General features: G+C 31.9%; 5 protein-coding genes across 33 annotated transcripts in view; 4 read left to right on the top strand and 1 right to left on the bottom strand.

The window, feature by feature from the left end:
* Nucleotides 1–15,466, top strand: part of LOC100879306 (adenosine receptor A1) — a 118,422-nt gene extending 102,956 nt beyond the window's left edge. For all 11 annotated transcript variants that reach the window (XM_076532511.1, XM_076532510.1, XM_076532520.1 and 8 more), the window contains one exon: nucleotides 10,949–15,466. In XM_076532511.1, the coding sequence (XP_076388626.1) occupies nucleotides 10,949–11,609 (661 nt within the window). In that variant the 3' untranslated portion in view covers nucleotides 11,610–15,466. The remainder of the gene's footprint in view (nucleotides 1–10,948) is intronic.
* Nucleotides 1–18,739, bottom strand: part of LOC105663183 (uncharacterized) — an 84,541-nt gene extending 65,802 nt beyond the window's left edge. For 3 of the 17 annotated variants that reach the window (XR_013038384.1, XR_013038385.1, XM_076532523.1), the window contains exons 1-3: nucleotides 17,816–18,326; nucleotides 9,169–9,229; nucleotides 7,499–7,552 (exon numbers count right to left, since the gene is read on the bottom strand). Coding sequence is in view for 6 of the 17 variants with exons in the window: in XM_076532523.1 (XP_076388638.1) it covers nucleotides 7,499–7,552; nucleotides 9,169–9,229; nucleotides 17,816–17,887 (187 nt within the window). In the remaining 11 variants the exon portion in view is untranslated. Of the gene's footprint in view, nucleotides 1–477; nucleotides 8,444–9,168; nucleotides 9,230–10,133; nucleotides 10,668–10,934; nucleotides 11,239–17,815 lie in introns of those variants that run through there. The other 14 variants (XR_013038387.1, XM_012290600.2, XR_001096653.2 and 11 more) reach the window with 11 other exon arrangements.
* A 190-nt stretch (nucleotides 18,740–18,929) lies between these two features.
* Nucleotides 18,930–20,148, top strand: LOC100879421 (uncharacterized). Its single transcript, XM_003705523.3, has 2 exons — nucleotides 18,930–19,134; nucleotides 19,345–20,148. Exon 2 carries the CDS (start codon nucleotides 19,347–19,349, stop codon nucleotides 19,794–19,796), a length of 450 nt encoding a protein of 149 aa, XP_003705571.1. The 5' UTR covers nucleotides 18,930–19,134; nucleotides 19,345–19,346; the 3' UTR covers nucleotides 19,797–20,148.
* A 1,871-nt stretch (nucleotides 20,149–22,019) lies between these two features.
* On the top strand, nucleotides 22,020–23,432 carry LOC100879532 (nitric oxide synthase-interacting protein homolog). The gene is made up of 5 exons (XM_003705524.3): nucleotides 22,020–22,342; nucleotides 22,408–22,519; nucleotides 22,580–22,980; nucleotides 23,047–23,155; nucleotides 23,214–23,432. The coding sequence occupies exons 1-5, from the start codon at nucleotides 22,167–22,169 to the stop codon at nucleotides 23,283–23,285; spliced, it is 870 nt and encodes a 289-aa protein (XP_003705572.1). The 5' UTR covers nucleotides 22,020–22,166; the 3' UTR covers nucleotides 23,286–23,432.
* Nucleotides 23,433–24,006: 574 nt separating this feature from the next.
* The window catches only part of cyc (basic helix-loop-helix ARNT-like protein cyc), an 82,597-nt gene continuing 78,921 nt past the window's right edge, over nucleotides 24,007–27,682 (top strand). The window contains exon 1 of one of the 3 annotated variants that reach the window (XM_076532922.1): nucleotides 24,007–24,296. In XM_076532922.1, the coding sequence (XP_076389037.1) occupies nucleotides 24,260–24,296 (37 nt within the window). In that variant the 5' untranslated portion in view covers nucleotides 24,007–24,259. The remainder of the gene's footprint in view (nucleotides 24,297–27,682) is intronic. The other 2 variants (XM_076532921.1, XM_003705537.3) reach the window with 2 other exon arrangements.

Genomic DNA, 27,682 nt, shown 5'->3' with positions numbered 1-27,682 from the left:
TTTCAATAAATATTTGTTGAATTTCCTAAATATAATAATATATTTAATATTTAATAAATATATTTACTTCTTTACTCAGAAAAGAAAGTTGAAAAAATAAAAACTGAGGGTGTTCTTATCGATACTCCTTTAGTATCACTTTATCAATTTACATGCCACAAATGAAAATTTTATCTAATGCTTTCTTGCATTGCACATAGCATTCTAGAAAAGAACTTCCATATTGTAGTATCAAAATGTCCATCTACTAGAGATGGAAATTGCAATTTTTTAATTAGTCATCAAATTTTTTAATAACCAACAATCTCTTAGATAGAAAACATTTTACAAATTAGTTACAAAACACTTTAAACATACAATAAATATGAAATGTACTGTTTTAACCAAAAGTTCAAGAAAGTAATCATTTTGTTCTGTTCTTTTCTTAAATAATCTTACAAATAGTGTTAACGTAAGTATGAAGTAATTTTGAGCAAGAATTTTAGGCGTAATTAAACCGCGTTTCATTATTAATATAATTATCAAATGGAGAAACAGGAAGACCGACAATGAAGTTTCACTCGGTTGGAGAGTCGTTTCAACTAACGGTGTAACGCGAATCACTTTTGACACTTTGACTTTGATGTGGATTCGCCATGTAGTTTCGCACTACGGTGTGACGATTGAGTTCCTAATTTTACATTCTGCGGGCCCTAACCACACCGCAACTCCTTGACATTCGCCATTGAGAAAGTTTTGGAATCTGCGTGGTACACAGAGTACAATGTAGACCGAAAGTTCCTTCGCGAGATAATGATATTAATCTCAATTGGCCTAACGATATTTCAAATTCCAGAAATAGTTGCGAATAAGCTTTGTGCTGCAGGATAATGCCGTAAATTATCTTCATCGATTATTTCCTCTCCAGTGTTCTCCTTTATTAAAATTCCACCTCTATTTCGGGGATATATTAAATGGATTCAACCGTGACGATATTCCTTGCTACAGTTGATGTGATAATTGAATTACATTGAGATTCGTATTTTATTTATGTGGAAATCTCAAATGCACAGTAATTCAATTATATTAGAATTTCAATTGAATAGACTTAATAATTTAATAATTTAATTCAATTAAATTATAATTGAATAATAATTCAGTTGTATTGAAATTTCAATTATATAGTTATTTAGTTAAAATTACATTGTTTCAAAAGTCTGTTTCCATGCAACAATATTGAACTTAAGTAATATTGACTAAAGATATAATTAATAAATAGTAGCAGTCACCTTGAAGGAGGAAATGGGTGGAAGTCAGGCTACGTTTTATCAGGGGTGAGGTTACATGGAAGGCTATTGTAGATGGTATCTAGATTGGGAATATTAAGCAAGAGAGATAGGACATCGAAACTTACAAAGATGCCATCAGGATAAGTCCCTGGATATTTTAAATAAGGTATATGCAGTTATAGGTATGGCCTGTAAGTGATTTCAGGACACTAAACTATTTAACGAAGTTATTCAGAATGTTAAAAGGAAGTAAACTATTTTGAAGGCGCACAGTTAACTACAAGGACGAAGTTGTAATAAATATCGGTCAAAAATATTATGTATTCAAAGTTATAAGCAGTATGTTTTGGATTATAATGCTCGAGCTACTTGCTCCTAGTAATCGACCACGATATAAAATAACTGAATATCCTACTATTTCTTCTACTGATGTTTATAGTACTTTTCATGTGTCCTACCATTTTCACGTAGGCCTCTTCGTATAAAGGAATTCCAAACTTTTTTAAAAATCCCTGATTTTCTTCGCACTACACAGACGTTTTCCTTTCGTTTACGAAATTCATCCACATAATTTATAGGTAAAAAGTAAACCACATTCTTAAGAAATCTTCATAAAAAAAAGTTTGGAGAATTAAAATTAGGTGATCGAGAATATGAAACTGGTTCACTACGTCCAATCGATTTTTCTCGGAAATTTTGGTTTAAATATTGTCGAACATCGAAGGTGAAATAGACTGGAGCACCATCATGCATAAACCATAGATTCAGTTTATGGCGAATAGGCACGTCACACAAGAGGCGTTGCAGCATATTCGTTAGAGAATCCTGGTACGCCACATCCGCCAGTCGATTTGATAAAATAAAAGGTCCTAGGAACTGATACTGATCGATGTTGGGGATTTGCCTGAATAATCGCGTATGTGTTCTTTCGCCTATGTAAGATTGTTACAAAAATTCGTAACTCTGTTTTCCACGTAGCTTCATCGGTAAATAAAATGTGCGAAATAAATTGTGAATTCACTGCACGTTGTACGAAAATCCACAACGAAAAATCCACTCTTGTTGGATAATCTAGTGGAGCGAGGACCAGCACTCTTTGAATATGGTATGGGTATAATAGCCGATCGTAAAAAATTCTCCACCCAAGAGGATGACTGATTCCTACTGCAGCTGAAATTCTTCTCGTACTTGTTTCTGGATTTTCTTCTACCACCCTTAGAGCACGGACCTCCGCATCAGAGGTCGAAACAGACCTATGTCATCCCAAATCTCGGCGTCGTGTTTTAAATGAACCGGTCTCGAAAAGACGTGATGAAGTTTCGTAAGGAGTACATGGTTTATGGCGCGGACATTTTTCCATGTAACGTCTTCAAACGGTTACAGCACTTCATTGGCAAGGTTATACATGAAACGCTTTTCTGTCATTTATTGATTAAAGTAATACGATATCTTAGGGATTTCTTTGAAAATTTGCAAATGTTTTTCACTGACCATTTATCGCACTGATACGAAATTAACATTCTTTTATTAAATTGTGATAATTCTTTGTGGTAAAGTGCTTATACTCGTGTAAATATTAGTAGATGGAGTAGTAAGATACTCAGTTATTTAGATATGATGCTTGATTATCAGAAACAAGTACTATAGTTTAAATAGAATATTGTATGAGCTTTATGACCCGTGTTCATCAGAAATTTCTTTTTTTATTTTGTACTGTTGATTACTGTGAAGTCTTGAAATAATTGACCCTAATTTTTAACACCTCATGTCCTAGAGCTAATAATATTTTTACAGTTTTATAAATAGAGCTATATTTTTCCGTTCTGCACTTCCGATACGATCTTCACGTATCTCTTCATATATTTCGTCATTTCAAGTTTCAACATCTTGTTGATACAGTCTTTTTAACAGTACTTTTCTTCGCTCAAAAGGGTAATAACTTCATTATGTTCAGTGTCGCGCAGAACGTGCCACTCATCCTGTATGATATTACTTTTTGAAGCTGTAATCTTTTTCAAGTTGTTAGCTGTTTGTTACCCATTTCATCAGCCACCTTTGCAAAAAATGGTGGATCACGTTCTCTGCCTGGCAGACTGTTTCTTCTCTAGGGATTTGACTGGCGGTTCTGGTAAAACCGTGACTTTTTACGAGAACTTTAATTACATTTTTTGTTCGTCCAAGCTCGGTGGAGTTTTTGACGGTATCTGTTAACCTTCATAACATTGAGGTAGAGACTTTACGTTAAATACGAAGCAGGTACTAGTGTATTATAATACTTCTTTCATTTTCTTTATTTCATAATGTTATGTACATAAGAATGTATTTTATATACTAAATGTACATACATGTATATTTCTATATAATCACATAAGTACATTTGTATATACTAAACATACATACAAGTAAATTAATATTAAAACTACCAACCAGTCAAAATGACTGCTTTCAGGTTTCACATTTTATACTCCAAAATTATAGTATACATTTCTTGAAATATTTACTATATTTAGTTAAAATAAAGAATTGTTGTAAATCTTCATTTACTTGATTCAATGAGTGATGCTTCATTTAACCTTTTGTACACCTATGTCGACATCACATTTCTCTTGTATTTTATAAATAATTCAGATAAATAGATTAGTTGAATATATTTTTATTTATTTAGTACTTACAATAAATGAAAAATGTATTTGTCATATACTCCGCAACGTTGCAATACATTTTTTTGGGAACCCCTTTTTGATCTATTTTACAAATGGAGTTGGTAAGTATTAAGGAGTGCAAAGGGTTAATGGGTATCTAAGGCTAATAGTTTTATTAACATACAAACGAAATAAATATATAACACCACACTTTTAACAAACAAAAGAAATAAATATATAACACGACACCTTTACCAAACAAAAAGAAATAAATATACCACACCAAAAAATAAACTTATTGGAAATAAATGTGAAATAACAAAAACGTGGTGTCAGAGGCACACCTCTAACCCGTTCAATATCACGAAGGTTAAAAGAATGGGATCGGAGGTAGATTGGGATAGTTTGATAAATATGCCGACTTGTTTTTGTGTGCCTAGGTAATAGATCTTTTCGACTTGTTCGTAGCCGGCCCGATCAATAGTATCCCGAAGTTGTAATGATAAAGTACAGTTAAGTTCAAAGGAAAGAAGTAATAGTTCTACCGAAATGTCGAATTCTTTTATGATATGATATATCTGTTCAAATAACGAGAACTTTACGATTAAAAATACGGTGAAGTTATATAAGCTCCAAAATAATTTTGTATAAAGGTACCATATTTGCAAAAGTAACAGTATTAACACGTTGATGATAATGGGCATATGTGATCGATGCAAATTCAGTGAAATTCATTATTTATAGGTAAAACAGGGAAGAGGAACTTTTGTGAGATGTCGAGACAATTATACAGGTCTCACAATTAGTGTAGGTCCCTGAAATGGAGGGTAGCTGAAAGTACTATATGCATTCAGAAAGATAGATTTGGATTACTATACGTTGGATATCCACACGTTGGATTACTACGCGTTAGATTACCACGCATTAGAGTCCTACGTTTAGAATTACCACGCGTTGCATTATTACGCGTTGAATATGCACGCGCTAGATTACTACGCGTTGGATATCCACACGCTGGATTACTACGCGTAGGATTACCATGCATTAGAGTCCTACGCTTAGAATTACCACGCGTTGCATTATTACGCGTTGAATATGCACGCGCTAGATTACTACGCGTTGGATATCCACACGCTGGATTACTACGCGTAGGATTACCACGCGTTGCATTACTACGCGTTGGATAACTGCGCGTTGGATAACTACGCGTTATCCGAAGCTGTCGCTCTCGCGTCTGCGCATGTGTAATCCCCGCGCTATGATTGGTCCGTGTTTTTCTTTTAATAATTCAAACACGAAGCTTCATACCCCATTTTTGTAAAGGGAAATCTTATTCAGAATCACATCAGCTACCCCCCATTTCAAGGGTCTACACTAATTGTAACACCCTGTATACACTAACCGATTAAAAGATTAAGTAACTCTGTCATTAACTCTTTGTAGTACTTCGACGAGCTGACTCGTAACGCACTTACGGTTCAAATACGACAAATCTTGCTCGAATATTTAATATATTTCAATTTGAAGTTCAAGTCTAATTATAATTTGTATAGTCAAACCTTTGAATACAAAATAGTCATATCTGACTTTCTTTAACGATTTTAATACTATTGCAGTTAATAGTTACTTCTGACCTGACAAACTAATCATACGGGGCTAATGATCTTTATAACGTGTTTCATCATATTCAGTTTTCCCTGTGTCAATGTTAAATTTTTATTTAGCGTCTTCAATTTGCAGAAAGAATTAACCTCTTGAAATTACCGAATTAACTTGAGACTCTCGCGGTCCAAAGTATAATTAGTGCTCTTAATCCCTTGGCTTATGACACCGATCCATGCTCGTGATATTACAGTTCAAATATAACAAAAATATATCACATTTACACTATGACCAAATCTTGAGTTAAATTTGCACGATTAAAGATTCCGCCCTTAAAATACATCTCACATTTCAATTTTCTTCATTTTTGCTAATATTGCATAATTAACTCTGAGTAACATAACTGTCGAAAAAGGTCGATTTAATTAGAGGTTGAGTCTTTGAGGTGTAAGGAAAATGCTTCCGACGTTCCATCAACATTGCGTCTACCTTTTCCAGGGTTTAAAAGACGCTGCAATACGCGGTGTGTGTGAAATCTGCCTATGCAGTATTCGTGCTCACGTTCTGGATCAATAATTAAGCAATTAGATTTTAATTGGTTAGCTGATTAATGAAAAAAAAGTACTTGATCAGCTAGCCAATTAAAATCTGATTGGCTGATCACTGATCCAGAACATAAACACAGATAATACGTAAAGTGATTTCCAACCATTGAACTCTACTCTAACTGAAGTGTGAACTCTTGTGCGAAGTAGGGAAGCGATAAAAGTTCGGGGAAAATGGAAGATATGGTACTACATATTTTTTATGTCCTTATCTGAAATTCACAAACTCGCCTATTATATATTTTGTGGATTTTGGGATTTGGAAGTCTCACAAGGTGACATACTGCAATTTTGAAACTTTCGAATTTTGGGACGTTTGGATCTTGACATTTTCAGATTTTAATTGTTGGTAATTGATCAATGAATTGATCAATGAATACTTAAATAATACAAAACATAAGAATAGTTTACAGTAATTCAATTGTTTCAAAATTTGACTTAAATACATTCTTTATCATCATAATGCAGATCTTCTCAGATATTTGTATTCATCTTTGTATTCTTTTACAAAGACAATATTATTTATGCCATGAATAACCAATTCATGAATGATCAGTAAATGACAAAATCACTCTTGCATTCATTATTACTTGCAAAATTCATGCCACTAAAAATATAAAGTTCTTCATAGTCCATGCATGAGATTATTGATTACATGGCTGTCGCTTCACACATCTTGATAATCGAACATGCGTTTATACTAAAAAAATTGTTACTAGACATAGGGTATACCATTCACTGAATTACTTTTGAAACACCCTGTATAATCGATTTCAGTTCATAAATTTTCAACGAGGTTTATGTCTGAGCGGTGGAGTATTTAACATATGGGTTGCATTATGTAGAATTTCACGATTCTCGCTTAGAATCATCCTGTTGAAAACAGCCGTGTATTTAATGCATACGTAGAAAAATTGTGTAGGTCTAAAGAGCAGTAAATGTCGCAACTACTATCGTAACTACTAAATTCAAAATATAAGCATGCTGGCAAGAGAATGCTAGAACTTAGATTATATTGAGAAAGTGCTGACGAAGTGAACCGGTCGAATTTCACGTATCGTGATCATGGTCACCTCGGATAGAAAATGCAAGACAGAAACAGCGGGGAGCGTGCAAACGCAGATAATGAAGGACAGAGAACAACAATGGAGGATGCGTGAAAGGATGACGCAGGGATCAGGAAGAAAGACGGCACTCAAAAGCGAAAGAAAGACGACGATAAAAGTGAAAACAGAGAAACAGTAACAGACAGAAGTCCCCCTCGGCGAAAAAACGAAGTGAAAAATTGACTGGGAATGAATCTAGACTCGACAGGGGTGGAAACGTTGCATTAAGAGCACAAGAAAGTGAACTCTGTAAGACCCTTTGATATTAAGCATACCGGAAAGTTGTCCGATGTCACTGCTCCGATCATTCTTTAGAAACTGCGTCCACACTGGAAAGAGATCATTATTACTGTTCGGTATTAACAGATGAAAATGTTAGTTTGAAGAATCTTTTCAGTTGACCTAATAGACTGAAGTACTCGGAAGATGCTGTTAAAGAGCTACGAGGACTGCCAGACCTCATTACAAGATAATTACAACATGAAGTGGACAATGTGGACTCCCGGAGCGAAGCACTGTCGAGAAGGAATAGCAGATTAGTAGTACAGGACTGAGGGGATTACTGAAGAAGAGACTGTAGGAGCATAAACAAGAAGGTTGGGAAAATACTGGAACTGTAGGAGCAAAAACGCGAGTTATACAATTAATGGCAGGAGACAACTAAGAATGACACGAGTTTAGAATGACACAAATTATAACAGTTAAAAATGACACGAATTATACAGCTAAGAATGACACAAAACACAACTAAAAATAAGAGGAACTATACAAGTAAAGATAACACAAATTATACAACTAAAAGTAACACGAATTATATAAATATGGAACGTATTTAAACAAGTATATGAATAATTCTATATGAACATAATAATTCTATAGAATAATTCTATAGAAACAGACATGCAGGAAAACAGAACAATAGTGCACGCTTAGTCGGTAGTTCCCATAGTAGTCGGGAGTGATCAATTTTTGGAACTGGTAGCTCAAAGTGACGCACTCCCCTCGCATCTTTCTCCCTTCATCAACAAACACAGGCCGGCAGCGCGCAAGTTCGTGAAACCGAACGATTTCTGATGTAAAAGCGCATGCATGGTTTGTGGGTTGGTTCTGGTCCTGTCTGGCGACCACTAAATGTGCACCACTGTATTAGAATCCTATAGGATGAGCCAAATGTCAACTGAGAGTTCGCAAGGATAGAACAAGCTACAGTACTTTACAATCTGTGGAAGAAAAGAATGTTATAGTCTACAACTGGGGCAAGAATTGCGTCAAGCCTTGTATAACAGAAAAAGTAGATTGCGAGCCTTATTAGACTATATGACAGAAAAAGTGGATTGCGAGCCTTATTAGACTATAAGGAAAAGATATGCAGGGAGAATTTGTGGAAAATCGAAGAGGCACTGGAAAGGATAGGTAGAGAAACGAATGGAGCCATAAACACAGAAGATGCTGAACCTGCCGAGGACAGTGGACGAGTAAAGAAACGATGAGGGGCAGAATATAGGTCGATAGCCACAAGGAAAGCGAGTAATTTCTTTTGGACAATAGTGGTTAGAAGGAAAATGAACGTGATAAATGAAGTCAAAAGTACAGTAATTAGGAACGCTGCGAGTAACACCGAGGCCAAGGGACATAAACGGCGGCATTAGTCAGGATCCTGGCGTGGATTATGCGCAGGCATTTCGTGAGCGCGAAGAAAAAGAAAAATCGCCGCAGGGGATTGATTTTAGGAAGGTAAAGAAAGGGTGACATCCTGGAGAAGGAACACGCAAAGAATTGGTTGAAGAGGATACTATGGGAAAAGAAACTATGGGAAAATTGGGAAGGGCTAAGATAGGGGATATCGACCCATTGATAAGCGAAGACGAGATAAGGCTAAGAATCATAAAGGAACTGATGTCCCGGATGAGGAAGCGGACCAGCTAGAAATTCTGCGGGTACTTACCGAGATTGGCCAAACGCAGACAGCATGGGTTAAAATTCCAGCAGTTGCCGCAGAGAAAGCCCTGGGAAAAAAGATAAAACTTGGATGAGTATTGGCTGGAGTTAATACGAGCTCTAAAATTAATATTTCAATTGGAGGTGCAACAACTTTGGGCACTCCACGAATAAACGTAAAAGAGGAATAAATAGAAATGATGTAAGGAAGAATAGAAATAAGATGTAGAGGGAGAAGTGGAGCTGAAAGAGGGAACAAAGAGAATAAAGGATAAAGAAGACAGGGACAGTGAGAAGATGATAACACAACTAGATCAAGGTCTCAAGAGGGCTGAAAGAGATTGTATCAGATTAAACTGTGCAGTTGAGGATTTGAACAATGTAACTACTCAAATTATGGAATAAAGAATGCAAAACAGATGTCAAATACATCTGGATTAATGTGAATAATTCCAAATAGGTATTAGACTTATTAATCAAAAATATGGAGACAACTAAAATTTAAAGTTGCAATTGTAAACTTGACTTGGTGGTGATTGCTGCTGGTATTTTATTTTAGGAAGATGTACTTAGGATCCATGGATAAGATATAAAGATAATGGTAGACATTACACCATGATCATATCATATTATTACTGATTAATAAATTTAAATAATTACTGAGAAGTTGTCACAGGTGTACATAAAAAAGTAGCTAGAAATGGTGAAAAAATATCTTAATTAAAGGGGACTTTAATGCCCACACTTTCTCACAGGGTTTGCCAGATACCAATAATATAGCAGAAATAATTATAGACTATATTATGGAAGAGGGTTATCTGTATAAATCAAATAGGGAAATCCACCTTAAGTAGATAATCACACAGGGTAACACTACATATAATAGATATAAGCCTATAGAGGCCTTATAAAATAAGATTAGTAAGTTGTAACAAATTCTAGAATCTCATTTTCAAAATGAAACAAAAGTACTTGCTTGTAACACATTTATTAACAGGAAGAGGATAGGTGCAATTTAATGGAAAATATCACAGTACATATTTTGATACATAATGCAGTTCAAAATTCATTGACTACTTTGTAAACCTTTATATTAGATTACTGTGCTCAAAGAAGGACTTTGCTGCATATCCATACTCTATACAGTGTGATAAAAAATAGGTCCAATAGTTATAGGACTTATAGTACCACTCTTGAGATACAAAAAACAATCCTGGGTCCTAAGACTAACTCTTTCTTTCTTACTATTTAATGACATTACAGTACATAGAAGTATCATATTTGCTTCTAACATAAAGAAAATTAGTTCAGAGTTTTAATCACAAGATTATGTACAAATATCAACAAAAACTACTTATTAGTGTTCCATATCACATAACTGGTTTTCTTCGCAACATAGTTTATACATTTCATAGACACAATTACAGATATTCACGTTAACGTTCCACTATTACATACACTTTGCACATATGTTTCAATATACATTTTAAAGTCTTTCCATGCCACCTGTAATATAACAATATAATCTTATATAACAATGAGCTTGTATAACTTGTGAATCTTGTATAACAATGAACTAATATTACTTTGTGTCAGAAGCAAAATGATACAACCATGAAGTAAAACATTAAACAATGAAACTTGATTTTACAAAGAAAAAGTTAGTCTTAAAACCTAAATAGGTTAGATATTAACATCTGGTAAGTACTACAAGTCCTATAAGTATCAGATCTTTTTTGTTATCCTGTATATTACTCAGTTAAAGGTGATCACCTTCATATTTTCAGATATGCCTCTTTAACACCAAGTCGTGTAACAGCAACGATCATTGGTGTCTGGTTGATATCCATAATGACGGTGGTCCTGCAGTCATCCTTGGATGTAGGACCGGACTTCTGTCGACGTCGATTCAGCGGAATAGCCATGGAGCAAATAATTGGAGCTACTCTTCTAGTCGGTTTGCCAGCATTGATAACGACCTTTTTGTACGTGAAACTGGTGATTCGCGTCCGGCATGCGACGAGGGGTTCCTACAAGCCACCGATCACCTTCTCCTGGGACTACGAGCTCTGCAAGGCTAATATGTACAGCTGCGTGATGTTCGTGATATTTTGGTTACCATTCGGCATAGCCGTTTGCGTGAATTCCTTTCGACCCATAAGCGCCCGTGTTCTTTACAATTTAGCCTGGTTCGCTCTTTCCAAGTCTTGCTTCAATAATCTAGTGTACTGCGTGGCAGACCGCCATTTTCGCAATGCCTACGTGAAGCTTTTCCATTATTGTTGCTGTAAAACTACCGTAAGCTTCTCGAGGAGAACACGAGGCGAGGCAGGAAGAAACGCAAGCGATGTACGCTTTAAGGTTCACATTATCCAGTCCTATGCGAGTCCGGGGTCATATCGACCCCCCGTTAGTAGACCAAACGGACGCGACGTTTATGAGCTTTAGCGTTTCATTACCCGTGATGTTTTAAAACGTACTTATTACCCAAACGTATTCTTTTCGTTCAGCGATTCAGAACAGGACACATCCTTGGAAAATATGGTCGCCACCTCCTTCGATTTTAGTCCAGAAGTGTTTCTCTTTTAATACTAATCTCCGAACTTTTGTTTTATTGCAAGGCTAACAAGTAAAAAGAAGAAAAATCTTATTCTTTTTCTCTTTCGTTCTGTAATCTCCGGATTACGTATTATGACACTTCGTGTTTTATATCGTAATAAGGTGGCGACCCTGGTGGGAATTCTTAAGTTGAAAAAATCGAGTAGAACGAACAGGTGGAAGTTTCAGAAAAACAAAATTTAAGTGTATTGCTAAAAAGTACAACGCGCGGGTAACGGAAGGTTAAACTTAAGGTTGACGATCAAAATTGTACTTGTACAAAATTACATCCTCGTCCACGCTAACGATCGCCGTCCAGTAAAACCTTCTTTCTCCATTTTGAGTTCCTTTTTATTCAGCTACCTCTTCTCTGAGATGCTTCCATGATTAGTCGAATTCTTTGTTCTTTAAGGTTATATTTGTTCAACCCAGAATACATTAAATAGTTAATTATTTTATATAGATATTTTAGCAATAATATACCAGAGATTTAGGTTTGATACAAGTATTTATAATGGTACTATGGCGGTGCTTCCCATACATAAATACTCAGATTAATGAATGGCACTACAAAATACAATAACTTATAACCTTCAGTGTACACCTCATATTCACCTTCATGATTTACTGATAAATATACTTCAGTATCTTTCTGTTTTGTAGATTAACTGCCATAGTACTATTATACCTTCAATTTTAATAAATGTTTTAATGATGGTTTATTGAATCTGTCGTTTAAGATATCTATAACAGAAAAATAGTATGGCTACTACCAACTCTGGCACTAATGAGTCTTTGCATAATTTATGCTTCTGTTTTCAGTGTATTGTCTTTTAAAGCATCGAAGGAAAATATGTAAGGAATTCTAATTGACACTGAAACAGGCAATCACCGTCCATTGAAAATCATACTCTGTATCTACATTTTGTTTGTATTATTTATATTCTTGCTACAAATTGTTTTATGATGATACATATCTAACAAAACATTTGTCATGGTTGCTCGTTGGACAACTTTGTGATTCAGCTGAATTTTAGTTTTTATGCCAAAATGAGAACACTGTATTAATATATAAAGTACAGTTGTTTAATTCCATATATGAAACTGACAAGCAAAATCTCTATTTTTCAATAGAAACTATTTTGTATTTTGTTATTGTTTGTATATAAAAATTTAAATGGAATGTTAACAAACAATTTCATAACTTGAGTATATAAGTTTCATTATTTTCTCCTTAATACTGTATTAAAAGCACACAATTATTAAGAAATATAAAAAATATGATAAATATAAGTTGCAAAGGATTTGTTTTAGAAATGCTCATTGAAGATCCATCCAACAAAGTATTATGTTATTTTTGCATCTCTGATTTAAATTATTAAAATATAGAGAAAAAAGATCTAATTGATACAACCTAAATCATAATTTTGAACTACACATCTGTAACAATTATATCACCTTTGTATTTCTAAATATACTATGAAACTTTTATATTCTAACATTTACAATGAATATGTTACCTCAAAGTTAAAATCTATATTTGAACAACTTTAACACACAAACGGAAAGTAAAACAAGCCTATTTAACAATGTCATACAGTCTAATATGTTAGTGTTAACAATATTTTTCCATGCTACTATTTTGCTACAGAAGAGTATATTTTCAATTCCTCGTTTTGCTACAACTAAATAAAAAATTTGACAAGATTTTTCAAAAAATCATGGAATAAATAATACTTATATACACTTTTTTGAATCAACTTCTATGGTGATAAAAATATGATAGCCAATTGTGTAGAAACTAAATTGTATTCTTTACATATATGTTCTTGAACATTGTACGGTGTTTCAGAATTATTGAACAAGTTATTGAGCATGTAGTCTACAATATTATAGATTTTTGTTAATTTTAATTACAAAAATCTTATGATGAAGACTGTTTAAGAATAGAAACACCTTTGAAAGAATCAAAAAACAACATAGAAGCTCAGAAATATTGTAATGAGAAATGCATTAGAAGGCTATAAATGAACTCCATTCTAACATAGATACATTAATGCTCTAGGAAATTAATGGATATTCTTGTTCAATGTGAAAAATGTGACTGAAACTTGATATCACATTTAGTAAAATTTTAATTTCAATTAGAAGTTAAAAATGACGTTGAATGCTATTAACAAGATTGATTATACATACTATACGATTTCAATATTATAATCAAAAATAAAAAACAGAAATTTACATGTTACTCGTCCATATATGATAGATAGTTTAAACATGTTTATATCAGTGAGAAGTTTTGCAAAAAGCTATTTGCATTTACCTGCTTGCACTTTTTTTTTGTTATTCTCTAAAACAAATTTACTCATTTCAGTGATAATAAAACAAATTGAAAACATCATCTGGACCCTAAATAATTAAGTTACAAAGTAAAAAAATGTAATGTTTATAATTTTACTGGTGAAACTGTTTTAACATTATTACATATACTTTTTTATAATGGGTCACTTTAAACATGTTGCAAAAGAAAAATCATTCGATATATATATAGCTTATACATAATTCATCTTATAATTTTTTATTAATTGATAATTACAGCAATGAAGTATTTTCTAACTGTACCTATAATATATTGTATGTTACATGCCTTCTGTCAATCTGTGATCACACTTTTAGGTATGATAATTCAGTAATGAGGAGTAAGTGTATGTTACAGTTTTAAATCTTGTACGGATCCAGTAATTTTTAAACTTTTTTCTCTACTTTTAAAACAGTTTATTCTCAGTCAAAAAATTACAAACTCAACTGTTAATTTTAAAGAGAAGAGTAAAAAAAGGTATGAATGATAATATTATTATGCTAATTTTTTTATATTAGTTTTTGTAATATCTCACAAATATTTCTCAAATAATAAAAAATGTAACTGAAAATTTGCTTTATTTACATAAGATGCGTCCAAAATTTAAAACTGTCAATGAAAGGACCAGCTGAATGGAAACTCTCTGAGTTTAAATACGAGTACAAACATTGGCTATGGTGACTTCATTGAACGTTTTTGGTATTTAAATTGTATAGATGTCAAAAATCTAAAGAAACAAGGGATAAGAAATGCTGATGTTGATAATGCTTGAGAAATGGGACCAGGAAAATGTTTATTATAACTACTTTTCCAGCTACTTTTTTATTGTACACTTTCTTTTTACAACAAGTTGTTGTAAGTTTTGATGCAATTTGTCCATTGTCCAATTTTATCAGTTTCTTCGACTAAAGTCAATGAAACATTACATACTACTATCTAGTGTAGATATAGATTTATTTCAACTTATTAAGTATATACTTTTATTTGTTCAGGATATTATAATGAGAAAAATCAAAAATATCTACTTCATTAACATAAATGTAATAAGAACATAATCTTGATCAGTTAATAAAGTAAATAATGTTGGTAAAATTGGACAAATAATCTGTACTTGTTCATTTCAATTATATACCGATTATATATATGTGAAACTTATGTTTCATTGAAAACAAAGACCCTAGCGATATAAATAACAAATTCATAAATGTATGTGCAGATATTACATAAGATATATTGTCTACAGAAAGGAATTATACATTTCATTAATGCATCAAAGTACGTCCTGTTATAATTACTTCAACTTGAACTGATTTATTAATTTTGTTCAAGAATATTATTAAACACTGTATTTTTTGTTACAGTTAACCAACTTATCCTCGCTACTATAATTTATATCTATCAATGAATTCTTATAATTGTAATGTACTTCTATGTAACAGAACATATTTATATTTGCCAAATTTTTATTTAGATCATTAAAATTATATTTTATCTGTAGACATAGTCTATTATAAAATAAGCATATTAAGTAACCATACTACCCATTTATATAACGTATATATATACGTGTGGTCTTTTTATGCGTATGAATTGTATGTAAGAATGTGAGCATTTAAGAATGCATCAATTCACAGCTAATACTAGTCACTGATATATAAGCATAAGTATGAAAATAATTGACAGGCACTGCATGCTAATTCATATCGCTTGTCATAAAAATTATAAGCATATCTCTTAAAGTCTACGTTTAAACATAATGGCATTTTCTTCTCAAATGCACTTACAATTTATGCAGTGTCCGTCCAAAAATATACGTTGATACAGTATTCTTTTGGAATTCTATTCTAATGTATTTATTTATTTATAAGAAAATTATTATTTGATTTTGTTGTACACAGTTGTCATTTTGTTCTGTTTTAATTAATCTTAACATATTATTGATTTAAGCAATATTTGTACTCTATGTTATTGCATACTTTTAATGAATGTCTTGACATTAATACTAAATAATAATCATGTATCTCTTAGGTATAGTATTCTAATACACTGTTAACAAAATTACAAATAGCTAACTGAAACTACTGATATTAATTCATTTAATCATTTAATTACTTCTTTAATATTTATCACAAGATTCAAAACAAATATATGAATTGATACCAAGTAGAGATTTTATTGATTTTATAATTGCATTTGAAACCAAGTGGTATAAAGGAAACACCATTATAAATAGATGCTATGCAGAACATACTGATGAATATGTTAATTATAATGTAAGTCAGTTATTATTTCTGCATATTTCAATAGTAGATGAGAAAATAGATGTATTATAATACATGAAAGCAGAAATAGTATATAAATGTGGACTATAAATATTCCTTATATCCTAAAAGTAGATTATAATATTCTTCCTATTTTTTGATTATTATTATACATATAAAACAAAATAATTTAAATCAGTTTTGTTGTATTCTTTGGAAGATTACATAGTTACAATTATAAAATAATTTGTTCTCTTATTAGTCTTGATATTTTTAAAGAGAGCTAAATATAAAAGCTTAATTAAGGTACTATAACATATCTATGTTGCACATCATACTTCTATGTAATTAACTTATGAATTGATTGTTAACTTTGGTTATTATAAACTTATACTAATATTTATGCATATTTTACTTGTATGTAATTCAGGTAATTTGCATATAATATATTCACATGTATATAAACTTATAAGAGCTGTTATTTTGCAAGAGTATAATGTAGATAATTGGTAATCTGGAAAATCTAATTACTATTAGATTTGATTCAAATATCTCAGTTACTTGATTCTAAAGCAATTGGAGTCTTTCATTTTAAAATAACTAGAATTTATTTTTATTTTGAAGTAATTAGAATCAAAATAAGTAATCTTATTTGGTTCTAAGAACTTTAAATGATTGTAATTTTTGGTAGACAACTTGTACAATGACAGTTTGAGTGAATTTATAACATTTTGAATGCGAGTATCAAAAACTATTGCACTTGAAACTCTGAGGACCATGAATTCACAATAAAGTTTCTCATTTCCCTTATATAAATCATAATCATAGAAATTGAAATATGGATCAAATTCATCTATAAACTATTGCTATAAAGCTCCAATTTGTTCATAATATTTATTATAAAATAATTAATCAAATATTCATTGTTAAACAATGAAATAAAAAAAAGACGTGAAATTGATGTTGTGTCTAACTATATGTCGCATATAAAAACCATACCAAATTATTTAATTATTGACTAGAAAACTTAAATTGTTTAAAATATAATATAGCAAAAATCATTATATTGTGTCAGTTTATTCAAGTAAGTAAGTGTCATGTGCCTCATAATATAATACCAAAAAATGTGCAACTTTTTAGTTTATAATAGATTATGTACATTATACATATTTATGTTACATTAAGTATATTTTTTGTTAATGTCAACTTTGGAAATTGAATGGACATTATTTAAAAAAAAACTGGAAATTCATTTTATGAATGTATGTTATGAATTATGTATATGTAAATTTTATAATGTTGTAATAAACAAATTTTTTTTATATAGCCTAATATACCTTTGTAATACACTATTATAAAAGATAGTATTTCCTATACACTTGTCTTGTAGTTACAGTACTATTAATCTACGATACATTCAGTTTTGTAACAGTTACCTCTTGGTGTTGATATGACGTATTATTTATAATAGTATTAAACATATTGCTATCACCAACGGCGACAACCATTTTGCACGTTAAAACCGTGCGTATTAAACACTGTAGTTACAGCAGTTAGCAATAGCATCAATTTTCCATACTACCAAAATTTATATTATGATTACAATTTTTGTAATATTTATGACATTTTAAGGTCATATCTTTTCGTACAACTAAATAACGTACAATACTACTACATATAAAAGGAAAGAGGATTCTCTTTGTTCGAGAACTTACAATTGTACCACCACCAGAAAGTGCATTATAATTTGTTCTATACAATCTTTCAATCCAACTACTGTCCGTTATAACAATTATGTATGAAATACCATCAGTAATTTCAGCGTTTTAAATAGCTAGCCGGCTTTCTTCATCTCCCTCTCTGCATGGCGGTATTGCGCGCTTCATAAATTCATCTGCAGTCTTCAGTTACAATAGTTTCAGTTTTCTACCGCTAGGTGAGCACTTTAAGGTTCCCAAAATGCAACATTTTTATTTTCTTTTTTAACACTATTACTGAAATTCTTCCAGTTTCACTGTGGTCCCAAAATATTTTACGTATTTCAGAAAAGCGTAAAAGATTTTTAAAATAAAAAACGCAATTTTTTATTATGTTTTTTATTATGTTTTTATTATGTTTCACGGTTTATAATTAGATGACGTTAGCTATGTTGCCTTTTTGGCGGTCTAGATTTTTGGTTTATTAATCAGGCCCTCTGGCTTTCAACAGAGGAAATAACTCCTGGTTTTACGCGCCAAAGCCATCGCCAAGAGATCTGTTAATAATTGTTTTCAGGAAACTTCGGAATATCATCATGTTCCTATTCGGATCAAATTTTGCAAATAAACTCCTTTTTCGAAAAGAAAACATCTGTGAGAATAGTTTTTGACGACTTGAACGAAACATTTTTATCATTCCAATGTTATTCTCTATATTACTGACGAGAATGATATAAAAATGATTTCTAGTAGTCAGAATCATTTGTAATACGTAAATTGCACAAATAAAACAGTCAACTTTTAAATAAACATGTATTTGCAGTAATCTTATTATTTATCGATTTTTACTAATGCGCGAATGTTGTTACGAGTAGTAGGAACTAATTCTTTTGACTGCTATTTTCCCTAGGAAAGTTTGATATGTAATTGAGTGTAAATACAGTACTAAGAAATGCTTTTAACATTCTAAATGCATATATAAAGTCATTTGAAACAAGAAAGAAATAATTGCTTGAGAAATTTGAGAGCACGTACTTAAGTGTTGTAGATGATTTGAGGTTAGTATGTTAAGGTTATTGTTGGATTGAAAACAGATGTAAATATAGATAATAAAATACTAATAATTGTTTGTGAACATATTAATAACTTTTGAAGACATTTATGCAATCCTTATGATAGTTGTGTTTAAGAAATTATTTTATATTATTTAATTACTTTGCTACAATTTCAATGATCATTGCTATTTATTTTTATGCTTGCTTTTATAGATATGGATCCAGAGTTTCTTTCTAGATTGATTCCACAAAATAAAGAGCATGTGCGTCCAGCATGCAAAAAGTGTGGATATGCTGGACATCTGACATATCAATGCCGTAATTTTATAAAGGTTGACCCAAACAAAGAAATTGTTTTAGATGTTAGTAGTACAAGTTCCGATAGTGATGAAAATTATGTTACTCCATTGACTGAATTACGCGAGAAGGAATTAAAAAAGAAGCTTCAAGAATCTAAGAAGAAACACAAGGAGAAAAAGAGTAAAAAGTCCAAGAAACGTAAGAAGTCAGAATCAAGCGATGACGAATCAGAATCTAAAGTTTCTGATGATGAGAGCAAGAAACATAAACATAAAAAGAAAAAGACAAAGTCAAAGCACAAGAAACGTAAGAAACATAAAAAGGATAGTACATCAGATAGTGATTCTAATGATTATAAAAGATGATTATTTTTTTATGATCATCTTGTACCACAATGTTAAAGTTGGAAACATCTTAAAATATGTATTATATCACATATAAATGACATTGTACCATTTGTAAATAGTAGCACATGAAATTACATTTATATACATGTATAAATTACATATCATTTTCATGCTAAAAAAATATATTAATAATCATGAACTATTTCTTATATATTATTTTAATTACTTAAAAAATTAATTAAGTAACAGTATTGAAAATAAACTCATATTTCATTTACAAAAATGTAATCATTTATTTCATACATGAAACCTTAAATACTCAAAAGTCAAAAGTATCATGTTGTATATTTTAATAAATCATGGTAACTAATTGTACTTGTATTTAATTAAGGCCAGCCACGGTGACAAGCGGTATACACGAGGTCATTTTGAATAATTAATTACACGTTTTGTGGATATATTTTGTGCACTTTTATGATTGAAAAATGGCCAGCAATGCATTATTTACATGTTTCGATCATAAAAGTTCATAAATAATGTTCGGGTAATGAGTAATTAATTATTTTGTGTCCGCATTGCGATACGTGCATGAGCCGCCTATGTCAATTCTACTGCGCATGCAAAGTGCAATATTTCGGCACTTTGGCGACGTAGTATGGTTCCTGAGGCATTTAAAAACAAATTTCTATTAGGGTTTGATGCGTTCTGATGCCTAATAAAGCCAGGAAATCAATTTTTGTCGAATTCGGTCCAAAACGGTACAGGTGGCGCCATCTAGCGGTGAACAGCGGAACTACGAAAAACTAAAATTTCGATTTTCTCCGAAATTAGGCAATTTTACGTATTTCTGAGGGTCAGAAATTGTTCTGTGTCCTTTCTAGGACCTATATAATGCCACAAGAACCCCCTAAGAGCGCTAGAAAAGAAAATAGAAAAATAGCTCAAAACATGGACTAAAAAATTGGCGTCCATCTAGCGGTGAAAGTTGGAACTACAAAAACATAAAAATGCGATTTTCTCGAAAATTTGCGAACTTTGAGTACTTCTGAGGCTCAGAAAGTGTTATGTGGTCGCATTAGAAGCGAAGTAAAGCAATAAAAGTTTCCTGAAAGCTTTAATAAAGAAAATAAAAAAAATGTCATTTTATGGAGAAAAATTGTGGCGCCATCTAGCGGTGATACTGCGAACTAAACTGAAAAACCGTATGTCCGAACACGCAGTAAAGGGGTCAAATAAAGATTGATTTTCTGAACTTAATAGGTCAAAAAATGAATAACTTATTGAACAAAAATTGCTTTAAAATGTCTAAGGAAGCATACTTCTTAGTCAAAGTTGCGAAATATTACTTTTTATATTTTTCCTCAACGCGTGTACGGGCATACGGTTTTTGAGTTTAGTTCGCAGTTTCACCGCCAGATGACGCCACAATTTTTCTCCATAAAATGACATTTTTTTTATTTTCTTTATTCAAGCTTTCAGAAAACTTTTATTGCTTTATTTCGCTTCTAATGAGATCACATAACACTTTCTGAGCCTCACAAGTACTCAAAGTTCGCTAATATTCGAGAAAATCGCATTTTTATATTTTTGTAGTTCCAACTTTCACCGCTAGATGGACGCCAATTTTTTCGTCCATGTTTTGAGCTATTTTTCTATTTTCTTTTCTAGCGCTCTTAGGGGATTCTTGTGGCATTATATAGGTCCTAGAGAGGACGCAGAACAATTTCTGACCCTCAGAAATACGTAAAATTGCCTAATTTCGGAGAAAATCGAAATTTTAGTTTTTCGTAGTTCCGCCGCTCGCCGCTAGATGGCGCCACCTGTACCGTTTTGGACCGAATTCGACAAAAATTGATTTCCTGGCTTTATTAGGCATCAAAACGCATCAAACCCTAATAGAAATTTGTTTCTAAATGCCTCAGGAACCATACTACGTCCTCAAAGTGCCGAAATATTTATTTTTTTATTTTCCTTATATGCGTGTTCGGACCCTCACTTTTTAGGATCAGTTTTTTCGGTGATTATTCGTTCGTGGCAAATCCGATTAAAATTTTTTTTTCTATGTCCATTTGGATGTACATATGCATGTGCGTGCAAAATTTGATGAGAATTGGTTTAGTGGTGCAAAAAATAAACGCGGACAAGGTTTTTATTTCTTCCTAAGAAGATGGCGTTTTGACCGACATGCCGGCTCATTCCGCCACAAACGCGGACAAAGAAGTTGCAAAGTCAAGTATAAGAGCTTCGCTCAGCTTCAGCTCGCTCGCTCAATGACCGACGCAATGAAAATGAATGTAGAGGGCGCAACAACGACGTACCACTCGTAAATACAGATTGTATTTGTAGTCACTGATGAAAATTAGAATGAAATAGATCAGTAAACAAAACATGACACGACACGCCAGGAACTGTACAGCTGGTGCTGTTTATACTTATCACGAAAAGAAGAAAGACGCTGCAGCCTCAGGTTATGGAACAAATACACAAAGAGTGGGAAAAGATTCTGTTAAAGATTTTGACTGTTGTTGTCTTACATTACAACCTTGTAGAAACCCTGTCATAACGTTAGTATATCATTTTATGAGTTTTATTTATTTTCCTTATGCTAATGTCATATTCTTTTTAATAGAAAAGATGGCTATTTATTTGATAAAGAAGCAATATTAGAATATGTGTTGACTAAAAAGAAGGAATATGCAAGGAAACTGAAAGAGTATGAGAAACAAAAACAGCAACAAGAAGTACGTAAACACAAAGATACAATATCTTTGCACACATTATGATTTTTAATATTGCTTTAGGAACAATCTCATGAGAAAACTGCTAATGAAGAGTTACAAAAGTTGCAACAATTTTTAAAGGGAGAGAAAACTATTGTCTTAAAAAGTCAAGCGACAGCTAGTGAATCAACTTCTTCGGTTTCTAATATGAGCAATGGCAAAGATAAAGTGTTACCAAGTTTTTGGATTCCTTCTAAAACACCAGAAGCAAAAGAAACTATATTACAGAAACCAGATAAAACAATTTATTGTCCAATTAGTGGAAAACCACTAAAAATAAAAGACCTTATTCCTATAAAATTCACTGAAATAAAAGATCCAGATGACAAAAAATCTCTTATTGTTAAACAGGCTCGATACATGTGTCCAATTACTCATGATGTTTTAAGCAACAGTGTTCCATGCGCAGTTATAAGAACAACGTAAGATTTATTGTTGTTTAATACCAATTGTTTTATCATGTTTTATCATGGTTTTGTTTTATTTAGTGGAGATGTAGTGACATTGGAGTGTGTAGAAAAAATCATTAAAAAAGACTGGATTAATCCTTTGGATAGTACAAAATTAACAGAGAAAGATATTATAATTTTACAGAGGGTAAGAAATGTAGTGGATGTAAAATAATTTGGTACTAATAATATAAATTATTTTTCAGGGTGGTACTGGATATTCAGCCGTTAATAACTGTTTAGAAGGAAAACACGAAAGACCAGTATTACAAGCATAAACATTTAAAGATGTAAATTTTATAAATACATACATATTTGTTTGTAATAATTTAATGATACAAAAATATTGATTGTCTAAAAATAGTTTGACAAAAAATCATGTTCATTAATGTTAAGGTTTAAATAAAATTAATTGATATATCGCATTTTTATTATTTTAACATCTTCTTACATGTAGTTGTTTAGGAATGTTTAATATTTGCAAAGGAAGAAATTGAAAGGATGCTCGATATTTTGGAAATAATAATTTCACAAAATTACAACACCTTCAGTGATAATCAAATTTTTCAAAACCCTGAATTTACATCGTTTAATAAACTTCTGATATTTTTAAAATCATAAACTTTCAAATTCCCAAATTTTCAATGTTATTGATTCCAAATTTTTTTATTGTTAATTTTACAAATATCTAATTTTTCAAGTTTCTTGAATTCTCAGTTATAAATATTATATCATATCAATGTAGTAAAAATTACAAAAATTACCTTCAGAATGAATTTCTTCCTTATTTCGATGAAGTGTGAAGTAAAATTTTCTAAAATCGTTTGTCGAAATTGATATAGTTATACCAGATAATTGCAAGCTTAAACATTACCGGAGTTCCGAAGGTCGTGCATTTCCCTCGTTAATCCCATAATTCGTTTCGCGCGAAATATCGATTGACGATCCAATCGCGATCAGGGCTTCAGTCAGAAGGTGTCGCCATCTCAAGGAACAGGGTTTTTTAAACCATTCCGAAATTCTGGCGCTCTGCCGGCCAGGCGGCAATCTGCGAGGTTGCGTTAACGTTCACTGTTCACGTAATGCTTGCGCGCGTTCTAAACTCCGCTTTCCAATAATTGTTCGTTTCGTGTCGAAAAATCAAGTGTCATCATCAGTTATGAAGTGTCAAAGTTGTGAACACCGTTAGCCAATAAATTAAAGGTGAGTGTTTATGTAAGGGTGTCTTACTATCGGATCCGTGTACTGTTACATGTGTACTGCCACGACGATAACATTTCGTGCGCTTGGTAAGTCATCAATTTTGCTCGCATTGCGAGTAAAACGATCTTTAATCGAAATCGATGAAATTCTAGCGAATAATTCAAGACTCGTAAAAGAAACGCTTTTAAGTTGTCACGAAATACATGTACATAATAATAGTGCGTGGTTAGTTTTACATGTATGTAAGTTGCTAGCGATTCCAGGAACAAGTGTCCACGATAGATCTGTAAGTGGGGCACGTAAATGTATCGATTGGTAAACTATCAATAAGGAAAATGATACGTTTAATAAATCAAGTTTTCGAACGTCTTTCGCTCATACTAAAGTATGCAGTTCAATTACGAACATCTTGAGGAAATAACGTTATATAAGATAAATATTGATATGTCTTTTTTCTTAAAGCTTTATTTTTATTCGTGGTTTATACTTCGGCGATTTTCGTTCATGCGTTCGCGGGTTTAAAGCGATGCGACCCCACTATCGGACACCGCGACATCTCATTTTTCACGAGCATGCATTTTCTGCGGCTAACTTTGTCGTACGATACTTGTTTCTGTGCAAAAAGGTGAGAAACGTTTTTATTAACATTTTTAATGCGTAAAGAGTAAACGTATTTGAAGGATAATGGAAACGTTTGATATGTTCGTGTGGTTTATTGCGCGAATTAAATCGATGTTTATTATCGATTACATCGATTTTTCTTTAACTCGCTGTAAGGCGAACACCAATCGATGCAGTTGATCTAATCCAGACAATTAAAATGGAGTTCGTAACTGCGTTGCATTGTGTATACTGGTTTAAATGACAGATCACGATATGAAGATAAAATGTCACGCGTTAAGAAAATGCTTATAAATTATTTAATGCACAGTTATTCCATTCCATTAGACGATTGGAATTTCTTGTATTCAAGCGCAGTGCGCTTGGATTTGAATTTTGTAAAAATTTAGTAAATCAAGTTTTGTAAATGTGGTTTTATTGTAGACTGATATTTTTGGTAGAAATTTAAATTAATGTCATTGTAAAATAATGGGACAATGCAATTATTTGGGGAATAAGGATATTGAAAATATTTTTTAATATTAAATTTTTTGTATTTATAAATATATACATTATTATTGGTAAAATAAAATCGTGATTAAAGCCCAGTGAACTTTAGGGCCACATAGACCAGGTTAGGTTATATTCATTCGTATGATTAAAAGTTTTAACAATGTATATTTTCAAACAAATTTTCAAACTTTTGAGATTTTGACTTTGTAGATAGTCAAACTTACAAATTTTATTTTCTCATTTTCAAACTGTTAAATGTATAAATTATCAAAGTTAACAGGTTACAAATTTTCAAGTTCTTACATTAAGTTTACAAATTCTGAAATTTATGAACTGCTAAGGTTACTAATTTGTATTTTTAAAATTTTTAATTATTTAAATTTACAAATTCTAAATGTTCATAAAAAGGACCATTTAAGTATACAAATTTTAATGCTATGGATACTATGATGAAACCTTTCAATAAACCAGTAATTCACCTAACCTGACATAACCTAACCTTGATTCTGACATAATAGTAGTCGTGTGTAATAAAACTGCAATATGATTATTAACCATAATCCAAATTTAACATTAAACCAACCTTAACTGTAATCTAACTTTAAATTAATCTTAACCTGAAATAAACCCAACCTAACATTGACCACTAATTATTAACTCAGTCTAACCAAACCTAACAGGACATAACTTAATATAAACATAACCTCAATTTAAACAAAATATTAAAAAATATTCAATATTTATAAAATAATTATTTCATGAAAGTAATTAAAAAATTGAATCAAAATAATAAATTTCGGCGAATAAAATTCGAACGAATAATTTAGCAGTAATATATTGGCATACATTGATGCAGTTAATTGTAAGATAATCTCACGGTGCAAGTAGCAATATCACAAACACGGAATCATGTTATATCGCTGAAAGTGCGTGTACGTGTTATCTGCATACAACCACGAAACATAATACTGCATGTGCGTTTGTATTTCGCACTTATGCATATAGAAGCATACGCGTGTGTATACGTCTCGTACGTAATAGAAGGTTAAGCTAGGTTGACCGACCATGATGCGGAGTGCATGCGTAACGAATAGTTCGCGCCGATTGTACGAGACACGTACTTGCATACGTGAGAGTGAAAACATGATACGTGAGTGTGTTTTTGTGCACGCGTGGATGATAAACGACGACACGACGTTATATCATCGTCTACGACGAGCATGGCACATATTGCGACACAATCTTTACAGTTCTTTCACCCATCCGATTTGATCGTACACTCGGGTGCAGCGCGGGGTACCCTTTCGTTAAGGACACATGCTTCAAATTTTTTTATTTTTACATTTTCAATTTGTGCAGATTTTAAATTACCAAATTTTCAGTTTTTTAATTTAAAAAATTTTTTAAGTTTTCAAGTTTTTTTATTGAAGCTTTTGTACCACAATTTTCAAATTTCTTAAATTTGCAATTTTGTGAATTTTGTAAACTATCAAATTACTAATTTTTCAAATCCTCAAATTTCTAAATTACTGGATCTTTATAGTTCTAGATTTTTAAATTCTTAAATTTCTATGTTACTAGATTTATATAGTTATAAATTTCCAAATCCTCAAATTTGCAAGTTACTAGATTTCTATAATGATAAATTTCTAAATCCCCAAATTTCTATATTACTAGATTTCATTAGTAATAAATTTCTAGGTTACTAGATTTCTATAATTACAAATGTTCAAATCTTTAAATTCTCAAATTCCTAGATTTTTAAATATCTAGATTCTCACATTTCTACATTCCCAAATATGTAGATCCTCAAATTTCTAAATCTCTAAATCCCTAGGTGTCAAAATTCCTAGGTACTAAATTCCTAGATCTTAAATTTCTAGATTCTCATATTTCTAGGACCCAAAATCCCAAGATCTGTAAATTTCTGTTTCAAAATCCCTAGATCCCTATACTTTTATATTCACAAATTTCAAAATCCCTAAATTTCAAGTCCCAAAATTTCTGTTTTCAAATTCCTGGGCTCCAAATCTCTAAATTTCTATTTTCTTATTTTCAAGGTTCCCAAATTACTAAATCTCCATGTCCCTAGATCTATTTTCAAGGTCCCCAAATCACTAAATCCTCATTTCCCTAGATTTATAAACTATCTTCCCTTATTCCTAGGTTTTCATATTTCTGTATCCCCAAGTTCTCAAATTTTTAAATTCTCTAAATCCCCAAATGCAAGTTCCAAAATCCCTAGACGGACAAATCTCTAGATTGATTTCCAATCTACGTCCCTAGGTTCTCAACGCCCAAATTGTTAAATCCCCTAGATCTTATTTGATCCCCAAATCCCCAAGTCCTCAATTTATCC

This window comes from Megachile rotundata, chromosome 6 (assembly GCF_050947335.1).
Source record: "Megachile rotundata isolate GNS110a chromosome 6, iyMegRotu1, whole genome shotgun sequence".
Classification (NCBI taxonomy): domain Eukaryota; kingdom Metazoa; phylum Arthropoda; class Insecta; order Hymenoptera; family Megachilidae; genus Megachile; species Megachile rotundata.
The sequence above is the reverse complement of the archived record's forward strand: the minus strand, read 5'-3'. Positions and strand labels throughout refer to the sequence as shown.

What these genes read in the sequence shown, in the direction of transcription:
- LOC100879421 (XM_003705523.3), top strand. Translation starts at nt 19,347, where the DNA reads ATGGATCCAGAGTTTCTTTCTAGATTGATTCCACAAAATAAAGAGCAT.
- LOC100879532 (XM_003705524.3), top strand. Translation starts at nt 22,167, where the DNA reads ATGACACGACACGCCAGGAACTGTACAGCTGGTGCTGTTTATACTTAT. An exon ending in TGCGCAGTTATAAGAACAAC is followed by an intron (nt 22,981 to 23,046) that starts GTAAGATTTATT and finishes TGTTTTATTTAG; the next exon opens with TGGAGATGTAGTGACATTGG. An exon ending in ATATTATAATTTTACAGAGG is followed by an intron (nt 23,156 to 23,213) that starts GTAAGAAATGTA and finishes ATTATTTTTCAG; the next exon opens with GGTGGTACTGGATATTCAGC.